General features: G+C 35.3%; 1 protein-coding gene across 2 annotated transcripts in view; it reads left to right on the plus strand.

Annotated features, from left to right (window-relative positions):
- scaper (S-phase cyclin A-associated protein in the ER) overlaps positions 1 to 16,750 on the plus strand; it is a 641,491-nt gene that overhangs the window by 353,577 nt on the left and 271,164 nt on the right. For both annotated transcript variants that reach the window (XM_039773420.1, XM_039773421.1), the window contains exons 21-22: positions 13,235 to 13,300; positions 15,991 to 16,117. In XM_039773420.1, the coding sequence (XP_039629354.1) occupies positions 13,235 to 13,300; positions 15,991 to 16,117 (193 nt within the window). The remainder of the gene's footprint in view (positions 1 to 13,234; positions 13,301 to 15,990; positions 16,118 to 16,750) is intronic.

A 16,750-nucleotide genomic window follows, 5' to 3' on the forward strand; every position in this document is an offset into this window, starting at 1 on the left:
GAACTGTATAGGGTAAATAATATATTGTTATTTGGAACACATGCATTTCATGTGTTTTATGTGTCTACAAAGATCTATGTAAGTGTAGGATGACAGGAAATGCAAGAAATGTTGAATGCATACCTAAAAAACAAACTTTTATCATGTTTTAGTACTAACAACAAATCTTTGACATGAAATGTATAATGTGTGAAGACTGAAGTCCAAATATCAAATAAGCACTTTCACAAAAGGTAAAAATATAACAGAACAAGTGGGTTTTTATTGCAGACTATAACCAAAGAAAAAGAAATAGGGTTAATGTACTTCATTATCACAACTTCTTTGGTAATACAGTGGTAAGACTCATTCAAAAGGTTGCGAGTTTGAGGCTTACTGCAGTCCCAAAATAAATGTTTTGAGTAGTGAGCTGCTTTTGTTTTTACCACTATACAATAAAAACATACGTTTGATTTGAGCTCCATGAAAATGTTGTTACAGTTCTGCCTTTGTCCAGAAACGGTTTCATAAGCTTTATGACCTTAGTGATGAAATGCCTGTGTTCCAAATAACGATATATTATTTACCCTCTGCAGTTCTTGTTAACTCAGTCCCAGACAAAAAAGGCTTGAACTGGGAGAGATTTTTGCCGTTTCTGCGGCGATGGGGGGATGGGAGAGCAGGCTGCTTGTGCTTATCAACACATTTACAACACAAAACACGCAGACTGAGATGTTTGAATGGATTTAAAGTGAGCCAGGATTATGAGTTTTTTCGTAGGCTTTGGTAATTCTAGTGTTAAATCAGACACTCTTCGGATCTTCCATGGTGTAACAGTGCTGGAGGACTTTTTAACTGTCTTTTCAGAAGCGACTATTTCAACGGCAGCTTTCATTTTGGTATTAAAATTTTCCACCTTACTATTTACATTACCTCTATATATATATATATATATATATATATATACATACACAGTGGAACCTCGGTTTGCGAGCATAATTCGTTCCGGAAAACGTGCTCGCAATCCAAAGCACTCGTATATCAAAGCGAATTTCCCCATAAGAAATAATGGAAACTCAGATGATTCGTTCCACAACCCAAAACTATTCATATAAAAATGATTAGTACAAAATATAAAGTAAAATACATAATACAAATTAACCTGCACTTTACCTTTATAAAGAATCATGGCTGGTGTGAGTTTCTAAACTCATGTGGGATTCCACCCAACAGGACAACACGTGGAAGAGCGTCCCTATATATATATATATATATATATATATATATATATATATATATATATATATATATATATATATATGCACGACAGAGCCCCGCCCGCCAACTTTAACTCTCCTCCTGCATCATGGGATACACACCAACTTTAACTGTCCTGCCGCGTCCACCCGCGCTCTCGAGGCATGCGTACTGCCTGCTCATGTGCCCACACGGAACACCTCACCAAACACAGCCTCAGTCACTTTCGTCTCTGCTACAGTCCATATGAACCTCAGAGCCATGTTGACTTTTCATTGTTCTTTTCGATACCGGCTGCTTTTCTCTATATATAATCAACCAAGTTGCCTGACCATGGGGTACGCACAACAGAGCCCCGCCCGCCCACTCAAACCCTCCTCTCGCGTCATGGGGAAAGCACAACAGAGCCCCGCCCGCCATCTCTGATCCTCCTTCCACATCCGCTGTAGCTCTCGAGGCTAAAGAGAAGGCTAAATCAAACAGCAATAATTAGCAAACAAACAAAGATAACTGGCAGTAACAGTGCAAAATTCACAATTGGTATGCCAGTTTGAAAAGATAAGTTATGAGGGTAGTTTTAAAATGTGTTACTGAATCGAGCTGATGTATATGAGAGAGAAGAGAATTCCCGAGTTGAGGAGCACTATGAGAGACGCTCGAGCTCCCATAGTACAGAGTTTGATGTGTGGTACAGAACGTACAGCTGCAGATGAGAATCTGAGTGAGTGAGACGAGTGCTAGTCTGTAGGAGATCAGTGAGGTTGTGGAGAGCTTTAAATGTTAAGAGCAGTATTTAGTATTGTATTCTGCCGTTAACAGGGAGCCAGTGAAGTTGAGAAAGTATAGGTGTAGTATGTTCAGTGGATTTAGAATAGCAAGTTATTATCCTGGTAGCAGAATTTTGAATAAATTGTAAGCGATGGATATGTTTTTGTGCGATGACAGATAGAATAGTATTACAGTAATCTATACGTGAGGTGACTCAGGCATTAACCAATACTTTAGTACTGTGTTGCATAAGAACAGGACGAAGTCTAGAAATGTTTCGGAGATGGAAGAAGGCAGTCCGAGAAATGTTACTTACACAGGAGGAATTATTTAATTATAATAATAATAATATTATTATTATTATTTAATAATTGCCATTATTAGTGTATAAATGGATGTAAATAAATGCATGTAAACAATTCGCCAAAATCTGTTGTATGTAAACGATGCTGTTTAAAACATTATTGTTGTTTCATCAGAAAACCCAGTTTCCATGTCTACCTGCATTAGTTTAAATGGCACTTTTACCACTCGCAATATTTTGGACGCGCTGACTTGTCGTGTCGACTGGGCAACACAGTGAATGTGCCGTCCATCTATATATGTCTATTTTTTACGTAGCCTGCTACAGGAAGGTACTCTCTCGACTGTTAGCATTGGTTTTGTTCCTTGCTATTTTCGTTATACTACGACGGTGGTTTCCTAAGCCTTTGTTATACTGAATTCCTTTCTCACTGTTTTTTGTTCCTATTCTTACACCGGCTTCGGCTAGTTATCACTATCGTAGTTAGCATTACAGATGGACAGGTTGCTTAAGATGTTTGTAAACTTTGAAGCTGCAGATGAATCAAAGAAGCATTTTTTTTTTAACAATTTGCTTCTCATTAATTTTATCTATCAGTATTTCTGTATTAAATAGTAAGATAAGATGGTCTGATATACCAATATCCACGATCTACCTCATATCAACTTTTTAGTCCTTTAGTAATCACTAAATCCAACATGTGTGTTGGCTGACTATAGTGCTGGATCAGCAAATTTGTATTCATTTTCTGGAGCTGGCTTATTTTCTCTCTACAAGTTCAAAGTGTTAACATATTAGAATGAAGAGGGCTCAGTTCAAACCAATAATTTCTATGTTGCATGTCTTCCCTAAGAGACTGGGTTAGGGTCCCTTTTTAGCCTTATTGCCCTCCCCTAATGTGGCAGATTTCCTCCTTGTGTAGCAATCAAAAGTTCACCCCTTCCTTTTGGTGTTTTTTGTCTGTTATATTGTCTTGGAGACACACATCCATAAGTGTTGTTTCTTGTTGTGGATGTCTGGAGTGCAGTAGTCTACCTCCTACTTACAGACCCCTTCTTGGACATATCCTTTTTTTAGAATTCCACGCCACTCCTGAAAAGTAAATATAAACCTGCATTGAGGCATATGGAGTTCCTCATCCTTTACACCAGGATTTTCCATGAGTTCCCACATCAGACCTCATGAGAATGCTGAATGGACTGACCACACATACATACAAATACACACAAATATACATATACTGTGGGAACTACAACACATCCTGTGCTCAAATCTCACATCTACTCATTGTCCATGTGTTGTCTTCCCCTTCTCTCTGTGTCTAGAGGCTTTCCTTCCACACCCCATCCTTAAAACATGTGTTTTAGGTTAAATAGTGATTCCAGAATGGGACATTGTGAGTGTGGGTGTATGTGAGCCCAGGGTTTTTTCCTGTCTTGTGCCAGATGACCCTGATTAATTACTCAAATGATGTAAACTGTGAGTCAGTGACAAGTGTTTGTTTAAAAGTTCAAAAAAGGCACAATTTCATTTAAGTATGAACTTGGAATTGCAGGGCAATGTGGATACTTATTTCAAAAGACTTACTTTTCAGTTGCCATTGATATTGATCTCACCTTAATTTGCTACATTTTTGTCCTTTCTATAATCGGCTTTCTCCAGTTTGCAGATATTGAAAACTAGAGTTCTTAATCTTGCAGGTTCTTAAAAGTGAATTAATTCTTCTGATTCAAACAAAACTGAAAACTGCAAAGTTTTATTTGTCTGGTTGCTCTAATTTTCCCTTTGGTGCCCCATAATTATTTACAAATAGCTGCAAGGAGTTTATTATTTAAATTTCAGCAAGTAAGATTTCAGTCAAAGTAAAATACATTACATTACAAACATATACATTAAATTCAGTTAAATCAAACATAGTAACAACCCACCCAATTTAGACAGTAATATCAACAGAGTTCCTAGTGTAAAGTTGACAGCCAAGTGGTCAAAACCAGAAATGTCAAAAAGGAAAAAATTGAGGGGCAAAAAATGCATAAATTAAAGAGTGCTATAGTTGGCATGCATTTTTTCCTTCAAACTAACATAGGCACTTTTTATGCCATAGTAAAAAAAAAAAACTTGGCAACGTCAATTCATTTTTACTTAGGGCCTCAAGAAAGATAAAAATCAACACTGTGTACACATATTAAAAAGTCATTAATTGCAAACAAAAGTACTGTTATTTGTTCCAGGACCTCTCTCTTAACTCTATTGAGTGTTCTTGAACCATTAAGCCTTCAGTTGCCTTTAAATCGTCAGGCTGCCACTGGTGTTTCCCCTCTGGCCTCACTCTGTCTCCTAAAAAAGAGTCAGACAACCCTGCTAATTACTGGGTCACCTGCCATGTAACATTCTGCGGTGAGATTATAGAGTTTCGAGTTCATTCTCCATCTCTCAGCCCTTGGCTATTGCTGCTTTGTGCCATGCAACACACACACACATATAGGGCATAACTCCCCCCTAGTTGGCCCCATGTGTTCCTGTAATAGTATGAGCAGGGCCTTTGCTGCTGCCCATGAGTATCCTCAAATATATCTTCCTCGTAGAGGTGCCCTTGCTCCTAGCCCCTTATACCAGATGAGCAACCCTGACTATTTATCTTGGTGAACTTAAATGATGATAATAATAATCACTGTCACATTTTCCATTGATACTATTACTATTGATAGAATATTTATTTTGTATTTATTATTTCTTTTAATTTTGTTTTATTCAAGCAACAATATATAGTAATAGAGCACAACACAGTCAAGGGAAAAATATAGCAAGTATATTAGTATTCTCCAAAAACATACCAAGAAAATAAAAAAAGAACTCTTGTTAGTTACATTTTAATATTTTTAAAATTGAATAATGATACAATCTTAGTTTCCACACTTATGAGGTGCACACTCATATGACCTAAGAGAATGAACAATAATAAACCTAGCATATCTCATAAGGAAAAAGAACATTGATTATAATGCAAACATTAAGCCAATTACATTTTTTCAATGTTTCAATATTCACCTCATTTTTGCAAAATATCAAGCCCACATATCAAGTCCTGTGTGTACCGCTACACTACTTTGTGAAATGTTTCATGTCTCTCGGATTTCAATATGAAGAAAAGTTTTATAAATGTGTTCAAAATTTGCTCATAACCAGCTTTCCATCTGTGCCCTGTTGCTTAGCCCCGGAAAATGTGCCTAACATATGCATTTTCAAATTTGTATGTTGCAAGTTCAGGAGAAAAATTAAAGAAGATATTAATAGTGTAACACTGTATTCAGAAATTCATCATGTATATCTATCTCACCCCAAAACGGTACATTTTAGTCTGTTGTAAAACTACACAAAGTTTCTAATAGTAACCAACCTTTTAGAGAGGAATAGGACAGCCATCTCTATGTTGTTCAAAATGTTTAGCCCTTGTAGCTCTACACTGTCTCAATCACATGAGGGCAGAATTAGCTAGTTCTCAAGTTACGTGAGTTGTGTGGTTAAACATGGGTTTCAGTATTGATTGAGAAAGTAAACATGTCAAAATACTCTGAATATTTTTTTATGACAACCATAAAATAAGCACTTAACTGACAAATGAATCTCTACTATAAAATATTTTTCTTTGCTTTTTTTGTCTAGTAACGTTTAATATCATCCAGGTGCACCTTTAACAAATGTTGTGTTACCGTTTAAAATGTTGAATTTTTATGATTTGTCAAAAAAGTAATTTGGAAACAAATAAATGTTCATTTACATCTTCTGTTTTGCAACCTAAATAAAACATATATAAATACTCCACCCGGCTCGCTTTGCTTCTCCACCCTTGGGTTTGGTTAACCGAGTATATAATTTAAAGAGATTGTTATTTTCATGGGAATTGTTATATATGTATTATTTTCACTTTTACTTTAAAACTTTTGTTAAAACAATATTTGGAATTAACTTTTCTTCAAGATCGCATTGAATTGTGATTCCGTGTTTGGACTTATGTCGTGACGACGCAACATATAACTGCTTGTGAGTGAATATCGTTTCTTTCTCTCTAATAAATAAAATGACTTTTTCGAATGTTTGTCCATTCTCTTTCTTTTTTGCTTCGTCAATGACGTGTCAACTAGAATGTATAAAATTATTGTCCTGATAAAATTTAAAAGAGCTGAGAGCACAGGAAGTGTGTCTGCCAAAAGCATTCACAAAACTAAGAGCTGAGAGCACAGGAACTTTGTCTGACAAAAGCATTCACACGACTGAGGTTAGATGATCATGGTCTTGTTTGAAAGTAGTTGTAAGTAGGGCGTGACTTGAAAGAATCTCATGTTAAAAGTCTTTGTCTCATGGGACTTCATACTGCGCCAACGTTTTTGGAATCTTTTAATTCTCTCGGGCAACACGAATTAGACGATCCGACTTAAAATTCAAATCCGAACTATACATTCAATCTCTTTTCGCTGTTCCATTATTTCACTGAGTAATCAAATTTCAGTTTGTTTGCACTAATGTGATCTTTACTATCCTTTTTTTGGGACTTTCGAATTTTTGTACTTCCATTATCATGCTCTGCATGTGTACTGCGCCAACGGTTTTAAATTCTTTACGATGTTCTACTTTGTCATCTACTCTTTGTCCTTTATTTCTGGCCCTGGGCATGGTTAACCGTCTTGGCACAAAGACTCGTGGGATGTATAAGTGTCTCTCCGAGAAAATCATGCCTCGTCTTCTTCCAAGATTTTTTTTTTTTTATAATAGAAAATATCATTCAAATGAAGAGTACTTGCGTTTAAGTTCTGTTTGACATAAACAGCAACCCCACCTCCTTTTCTGTTCTGTCTATCCTTCTGATAAAATATGTACCCCTCTGTTATACTCATTCCCATCTTTGTTATTTAGCCACATTTTTATTTTTACACTATGGTTTGTTCCTCCACGTACATTTCTAAACCTGGCCTGCCGTAAACTCCCTACCCCCACCATTCTGTAGTTTAAAACTAGAATTCCTAAAGCCTGTGCAGAAACACATAATTCTGGGTCACCTTAAATTCCTTTGCATCTCTCCATCAGCATCTTTTATTTTGCAAATGTGTTGATCAGAGCAAGCAGCCTGCTATCTCATATCATGCAGCATTTGCGACTTCACAACAAAGACACCCATGCAGAATGTGTGAAAAACAACTGATTTGCTGCGATCTCTGACTTTTTGTTGAGAACTATGCTTTGAGTTAAAACTGAGAACAAAGACTATCCAAGTCTGTGGTCATAAAGCTTATGGAGCCATTTCTGAGCAAAAGCAGAACCGCAACAACAGATAGCTTCTTCACAGCAATTTTGCTGGCTAATTGACTGCTGCACAGCAACACAACTCTGCTTGTAAGTAAAATGGGACTTCCACCTGCAGCTAAAGTCACTTCAGTATGCAAGCAATTCACCACACCAGTGTTTAGATCTGGCAGTGCCGTGCTTACAGTGTATGCGCCCAAAAAGAAGAAGCCTTTGATTTCAGTCTGTAACAGCCGATGTAAAGTTTTGCTACCTGTACATGATATTGCTGAAGGGATATAAGCAGACACAGAAACAACGGTGAATCATGTCTTCTTGGTCTCTTGTTGTCACTTGAATTTTTTGTTATTCAGTTTTATTCTTGAATAAAAGCACAATTGTTTCGTTATACCTTTGCAAAAGTGTTTATTTCATATTCTAGTAACTACTTGAATGAGATCGAATCTGTCTGTGCCTCTCTCCCACACACTCACACACACACATTCATACATGAAAATGTCACTATTTGAAAACGCTATGCCATTTGAACATGAGTTGTCATTTGAACATGTTTTTTTTTTCTTCTATTTTGCCTTTACTGCATTTTAAGTATCATGCACCATAACACGGAGTACAGGCAAGATCGAATAAAAAAAAAAAAACAATTGACACAGACAAAACTTCAGAGAAGACCACTTAATCAGTTCTGCTCCTTAGCCTGACACCTAACTCTTTGATTTTGGATTGCAGAACTGATAGACTACCCTTATGTATGTCATTTATTCTAACATGGACAATGACAACTGTATCCATCCCAGCTCTGGCCAAGAGCCTATCCATTCTTCCAGGGAGGCCTTTGCGCCCGGGAGGTAACACACTGTGCAAGGTTCTTAGTCTCCTGAGGAAACCTGCTTCAATCCCCCTAATGAATGATTACCCAACTATCACTACCTTTCTCTTTCTGGGTACTGGTTTTGAGGTGGCCTGTTGGAGTTCCTCATCCCTGCCTATCGCCTTAGAATTTTCAAAGACACTGTCCAGCTCCACTGACACTTACAATTCTAGGGTTGATGCCAGAAGACAGTGTGCACTCTTTACCTTGTGCCTTGTGACTTTGAACCACCTAGCTCTACCTGTCTGGTCTGGAATTTCCTTCTGTGTCACCTTGGTGGGGCTTACACTGTCTCTCTAAAGAAAACCTGGGCCAGGTCTGCCTATTCTCTACTACAACTCTCCTTCTATGAAAAGGTGGCAAACCCTGGTAATCACAGAATATTTATTTAAATAAATAGTACTATTGTGTTAGTGATCTGTGAAGTAAGATTTAAAAGGGGTAGGATGTATTTCGCATATAGGCTGACAATAGCACTAAACTGTACAATATTGTTTACTCTCACGTTTCAATATGTTTAAATTAGGTATTCCACTAAGGAGTATTCCTTGGACAGTAAGGTGGGACTCAGTGTGCAGATGATTGTCAAAATTGCCCTAAACAGGCTTTTCACACTGGTGAATTATCAGGTACAAATAGTATTTAAATCCAATTTAGGATTCCTCAGAAAGTGAAGGCCATTCAAAGAACATTATCTCTAAGCAGTAAACAACCATGGAAGTTCATCATAGGACTCATTCAAGCATACACCTACATGCATATTCCATCCAGACCATCTTTATATTGCATACCCTGCCACAATTCATGGACTTGACCATTACATCTCGCTTTCTGTAGGAAATCAGGATACATTTCCTAATAAACAGTAAATACAACACCTATACTATTGTTATTAATTATATGTTACAATTATAGGCTAAAGTTTACATAAAAAACAATAAACAAAAAATGTTAACTATTCCATTTTAGCTGTCTATCCAGTTTCACTATAGGCCCTTGGCATTGCATACCATAGCTTGCTAAGCCCTGACATTGACACTGGACCATACAATAAAGGTCTGACAGTGGATCAATTGCCTTTACTCCCATTCCTCTCTTACTCTCATTCCAGGATTGGGAGAGGTTGATTCATATCATTGCAAGTTACAACAAATGCTACCACAGGCCACTGGGAAGATAAAAAATGAAAGATATTTTACAGTAGACAATTAAAATGGTTACAATAAATATTACAAAAGCAATCTTAGAAATCTCAGCAGCAAGTTGACCAAATATGCTATTTTAAAATAATGAGCATCTAGCCTTAATATAAATGCGAAGCGCAATGAGTCCTTTTGAAACTGGTAGATATTGTAGGTAATTTCAAAGTCTAAAGGCTCTGCATCTGCATTACTTGTGTTTAACCTTGTTTGAGACTTGTTTGATCACAGTGCATGCTTTGGGATATGGGGTCTAAGCCTTGTATAGAGGGAAAGGAAGATTATATTGTCTTAATCTAACAAAAGGACAAACATATACATGAGAATTTTTTTTTCTTATCCTGTTAATAATGTGATAAACAAAGACATAAAAGGAGATTGTATTGGTGATGTCAGGCTAACTCTAATTGATTGATATTCATTGATACAGGACCAGTTTCAAATTAACAAGCAAGGAGAAAGAAATCTCTGTTGCATAGTATCCTCAGTAAGTTCCACCAGCTAACTGCAACCTCTTAACAGGGGAAAAAAAAAAACTTGTTCAGTTAACCATCAAAGAGGGAGAAAGTGATTGAGTTGGTTCTAAAGATATATTAAAAAGTTTATTTTAAACAGACATTTGGCTTACTTAGAAGATTAGTGAGTGAGCCTTTTAATTTAAATAATTTGCTAATAGTTTTTCACATTAAATCAACACCCAGGCTTGGTCATGGAAAGAAGAATGTTTTTTTTAAAGAAGTCAAAATTTACTTTTAACTGTAAACATGTACTTTTTATACTTCTTGATATTTGAATTACTTGTTACAGTATATGTGATCTCTAATTAAAAGAATCCATTCCGAGTTAATTTTTGATACCTAGAAACGTTTTTCATAATGTACTGTCACTTTTCAAGGCTGCTACTAAATTATGTTTTCTTTACAGATTGCATGTCATCAAAGCCTTTTTGAGGCTAAACAATAAGTGATAGCTTTTGATTTTTGCTTTTCTGTACATTGCAGCTCTGTCGGAGACTTTGCATTTTTCTGGTACTTTGCCAACAAAAGTATCAGCACAAGTTTATATAAGTCATTATTTAAAAATGCTTCTTGAATCTCGCATGTAGCATGACCTTGATGTATGAACCAGATTTAATACTGGGAATCTCACTTTTGTTTACATACCACTTCAGAGCCACAAAATTGACAAAATAACACCCAAAAACAGTTATGATACAATTAATAATATTATACTTGGATGCATTAAAGATTTTTTCAGCATTGCCAGGAAATGTCCCATTTTAATAAAGGTCGGGTGGATTATTATGTAGTGGTCAGGACAGGTCTCACTTTCTCTCTCTCTCTCTCTGTTACCTGAGGCATTCTTGATGCATAGATTATTATTATTGTCCTGGTGCAGTTAGATGGTGCAGAAAAATCTGAAGAGTAGAAATCCCAGGGGTTCCACTGTGTTCAAGGTTTGGAGTTGATGAGATCTCAAAATGACAATGTTTAATAACAGCATTTATATCTTTATGATAATGTTGTTTTGGTATAATAAATGAATCTAACTAGGTACTTCACCACTGATTTTCTAGAAATCCCTGCTGTGAAAGATACCAAGGATAGAAGGTGAAAGGTTGAGGGTCCAAGGCATTGGCCCCATTTATTGGCACTTGCAAACAAAATAAAGTTTAAAAGAAAGAACTGTCAGGACCAATGTGGAACAGTTTTCTATTGTGTGATCGAAGTTGTAACCTGTAATAAGAGAGCCTCCAGGTTAACCCAGCGTCAGAGAGCATTGTTAGGTATATCTGGTGGTGTTCAGTCCAAAATCTTGCTTCGGCTCCTCCCAACTCTCTCTGAAGTAAATTTATGGATACAGACAACTATACTTGTGTTAATTTCAGTTTATTTTGATTGTCCAGAGTTGGAATTAGAATTAGCACAATGGCGCTGGGGTACGTGTGCAGTGAGATTTTAAAGTTTTTCTTTTAACTAGAATGGCAGCTTTGGAGCTGAAAACAAATTTCAAAGTGGCACTGTCCTGTATTGACATATGATCAGATAAAAAATAAAAGTGATTAATCACAAAAGCAGCATAAGCACATTCATATCTTTTTGTTTGGTACATACATTTTGGAATAGAGTAAAATATTTGTTACACAATTACTAAAAGCATATCCACCTGTGTGTATTTTTTTTTAAAGGCTGTCTTTCTTAGTCTGCATGCCACTACTGTTGTGAAATTTCCACAGAGGAGAGACTGAAAGTTGTTTTTCATATTTTCATTTTCCATATGGCCTATGACAATTTTGTGCGTCAGTTCTTATTGTTGCCAACTTCCCTGATTTTATAAGTATCGTCTCTCAGTGCTACAGCCCTTGTATTTTGCTCGTGCCACTTATTTTCTGCCACTTGCATTTCAGGATCACCGTACCATGCCATTTAATTTCATTAATGGTGTAATTTGTTTTTTTCACAATTATAATATTGCCTTGCTTGTTAGGTCATAAAGTAGTCACCAAAACCTTTGATTGCCTGGGCCGGAGTAATGTATAGAAACTTTGAACAATTAGAGGAGGTATAATGAAACTGGGAGCAGATACAGAGAGTAACCAAATTATTGTGCTACCCATGAATGGAACTTTTTGTTAGGTGACATATGAACTGAGGATCACTTGAGTAAATAAAAAAAATAGGTGATTAATGAAGGTAGTTTCCTGGTCTTTGGAAAATAAGGGGTCAAACCATCCCTCCATCCATTATCCAACCCGCTATATCCTAACTACAGGATCACTGGGGTTTGCTGGAGCCAATCCCAGCCAATGGGGTGAAAATAAACAAGCAACCAGGATTTAAAAGGACAAGGCATTGGTCAATAGTCAAAGGCAAAATGAAGGCAAAACCAAAAATACAATCCAACTGCTAGTGCATATTTGGTAATGAGCTAACTACACCTAGAGAATTTTCAGACTTTGAATATCCACTGAGGGAGAATGCAGAGTGTGAAAACCACCTTGTTTTTGCATCACTTCCATGACATTACTAGCTCGGCAGTCTCAATCGACGCTTTCAGACAACATTTTCAAATGAAATGAAATTGAATCGTTATACATTAAAACACACAAAAACATGTAGAAAAGTGCTTAATATTACACTTATGATAGGGTAATTGTTGCCTGTCCTCTGTAATTATAAGAAGATTTTATATACTGTAGTAATATTTAATATTGTTTTGTTATATTGCTAAATTGGGCTATTGTTTCCTGTAACTTTAAAGGCATCATGTACAGTATTGCAGAATATGGAAAATGTGACTTCTTTGTATAAATTTTAACCTTAAAAAACTTTAAACATTTTGAACCTTTTTCACTTAAATTCTTTTATACTGCAATAGTTTAAGCTGATATGCAATGTAGAGAATGTTTATTTGAGAAAGGAGCTTCACATGCTGCTGAAAGTGAAGAAATATGAAAGGCCAAAGTTAAATGATAGTTCTGCGCTTTTTTCAGTCTGGTTTGATTTTTCTTTTGTTTTAATAAAGAAATTAAAGGATGTGTATGTGTTTTATTTAAAGGGGAAAGGAGTATGAAACATCTCAGGAGGCAGGAAATCAAATACTAGACTCTCCATATAAGGCCAAGTGAGTATTTCTGTTATATATTGCCCTTTTCTCAGAAGTATATTTATATACCTAGATGTGGTGCATATTGAGTGACTTTCCCCTGTTTGAAAGAATGGCTGAGTCATGTTTGCTTATCTCTAAAGATACATTTAAACTATTTTCTGTTCCTCATTTGCAGAGATAAAATAAATTTGATATACCAGCAAGTGTATGTTCAAAAAGTTGTATGACGTTGGAATTGTTTATCCTGATTATGCAGTGATTTGAAGAAATACAAGTGCATGAGACAGAAGAACAGCTTTGTGGGGTTATTTTGTTGTTGGTAAATTAAAATATTAAATTATTTTAAAAATGGGGAAATGATTAAATATGATAATAAACACTGACACAATACTACAAAGTAAATGTGATATTTACATTGAAAGTCAAAATTCCTAATCATCATCTTGGCAGGATGTTCTACGATACGTGAACCTGTTTATTTGAAGGTTTTTTTTTTACACTTTTTTTTTTTAACAGCCATACCATACTGTATCAGTTATAGCAATAATTATAAAATTCGGAAAAATGTTTATTTTGTCTTAACTTTTTTAGATTGTTTTGCAATTTATTTTACATTTGTATGGTACTTAAGGCAGTGTTGTCCCCTGATTTGATGTGCAACTGAGGTCTGTAAATGTTCTTCCTTTATTTGGATTAGTTTTCTTTAGTGGTCGGCAGCTAATTGTATTGGTGATGTTCAGCTGGCTAAATATTGGAGCATGTATGCATAAGTGCACGAGTTTCCTTATCATCATAGCTTACAACAAAATCTCCAGATAAGCAGTGCTCAATTCCTACCAACAAAACATTTTCTTCCACTCACCTTCCAACAATAATATATATGTAAAAATACCAATTTCCCTAAAAAAAAATACTATTAAGGTGCTACTATATTAATATTAACAAATTTATTTCATAAATCATACACTCTATAAAACAATTTCGCACATATCTTTTATAGACATTTTACAGGGGTATTTCTGCAGACTCCAATACCCTGGGTCCAAATCTAACACCCAGTTATAATCTTTTGACATTCTCTCTGCATACACACAGGCTTTTCTCAAAGATGTGCTTCTCAGGTTGATTGACAGTTCAAAATTTGCCCAATGAGTGTGGTTGTGTATGTGGTTGGACCTTGTGATGGACTCGCATCCTAATCAGATCTGCTTTCTGCAGGCAGGCATGGTTTTTCTTTTTTTTTTTTCTTTTCCTGTAACCACCATTAGGGTTTTTTTTTCTACCCCATGCCATATTTGTGTCCTTCCTTCCTAGGCCTTTATTTTCTAGCTAAGCAACATGCTGTATATGAGATATCTACCATTTGAGAACCTGAGAACTATAAATAAAAGTGAAACAATTGAATCAACGTTGCAAATTATAGCAATCCTTTTTAATGATATACACCAATGAAAACAAGTCGAGATACATGGTGATCTAGCTTGGCATAGCTAGCTAATAGTTTATTATTATTCTCAATTTTATAAATAATAGCCTAATTCTTAAAAGCATTATTTCTTCAAAGTGCAATTTATAGCACCTTTAGAGTAAATTGAATTTATTTATATTCCTCCTATAAGTACAGCGAATCTCTGCTCACTATTCAAAATTGGGCTTTCTATTTACTTTTACATTATCGAAATAATTTAATGTAGCATGCATCTGCTGTGCTACAAATACACTCAAGTCTACAAAGTCTTAGAAAAAAAGGCTTTCTCAAATTTTTTTAACCCTGCGCCTTTCATGGGATATTAGCCTTTATTTAGTCAGCCTGGTCTTGGCATCATGTTTAGACAAAACATAGCTTCCATAATGACTGTAAGCTAAGAACTCTTAGTTATTTATTATAAATATAATAGAGATGCTTCCTCTGTAAGGCTGGTGCCTGCCAACAATAAATGGATCTAATTTTTAATCATGTATCACAATAGGTTTCAAAAAATGTCTAGAACTAAATCCCAATCGAATCAGTAAAGGAAAATGTTCATGAATGCTTTAAAGTATTTTTGTTTTGCTGCATTTTAATGTTGCTGCAAGCTCATAAGCATTTTCATGTTAGAGGACTTGTAGTAAGTGTTAACTCTCTCACGTTATTTAAGTCATCTATTTAGTTATTTTTATTAGTTATTATTATTATTATTTATTCCATATTTATAAATCATAGTAAGGATTTTTGAAAGTATAAATTTATGTATTGTTATTGTCCCTTTATTTTCATCTCACAGCACAGTCATAGGAATTGAGCAACTAAGCATTTCACTGCGTATTGTACAGTATAGTTTGTATATGACTGATAAAATTTGACTTGAGTTATAGAAAATATAAACATTTGCCATTGTGATAACATTTTCAATAGTTATGATCTTCTTTTGTATTGTCTGCATTAAAACACTTTAAACAGTATCAGATTCTGAAGTTTCAGTGTGCAATATTTCCTCTTGGCTCTGCTAATAATATACATTATTTATTGTATGTCTCATCTCATGAAGTTCTTCATGTATGTATAGGAACATATACTGCTGATATTTTGTGTTAATAATTAATGCTGTCATTTTTACTAATGCATATTTCAGTAGATTTCAGGTTCAAATTGGGATTTCAGAAACATCCCTCTAACATGGAGGTTTGATTCAAGTTTAATGTGTTATATTGTACTTCTTGCACAGATTGCAGAGGCTGGTTAAAGACTTGTTGAAACAGCTGCAAAGTCAAGACAGTGGTCAGTGGACAAACAACAAGGTGTCCAGCTTAGACAGAACACTAGGAGAAATCTCACGCATCTTAGAAAAACAGGTAACTTTCAATTCAGTTTTTACTTTAAGCCTGTGTAGTACAGATAGAGGGTTTATAGTAAAGACAATATATTTACCATTATTTATTAGCTTTCTCTTTCTAAAGGGTACAAAATTATATAGTCTCTTGTCTTATTGTACTTATAGACTTATGATATTGTTTTTATTCTGCTTCCCTAGTGTAATATAAATGGGAAACAATTTTGAGTTTTACTTCCACATACTGGTGACTGGATCACAAATTTGTAATCAAGTTAAGTTCAGGTTCTGATTCTATGATGTTCAAAATGTTTAAAAAGCTGGATTTTAACATGATGTCTGCATGTGTGTGTTTCTATGAAGACCTGTGTACATAGAATAATGATAACTTCTGAAAAAATTTACCTATCTTTTTCGAACAAGTTGTATCGTGTTTGTCTTATTACAGGCTCCAAGGCTATTGTATTTAGTCCAGTACTTGTTTCTATATCCTTTAAAAACAGTTTTACCTATATGCAATGATAGCTTCCATAGAAATTGTTTAATTTAATCAAACTGTTTGCCATCTGCTCTGTTAAGGCATAAGACCAGGCTTATTGATTTGCAATTTTGGACAAGTCATTATTGAGATCCATAATTTATTTAAATATACATG

The sequence above is a fragment of the Polypterus senegalus genome, chromosome 12 (assembly GCF_016835505.1).
Source record: "Polypterus senegalus isolate Bchr_013 chromosome 12, ASM1683550v1, whole genome shotgun sequence".
Classification (NCBI taxonomy): Eukaryota; Metazoa; Chordata; class Cladistia; order Polypteriformes; family Polypteridae; genus Polypterus; species Polypterus senegalus.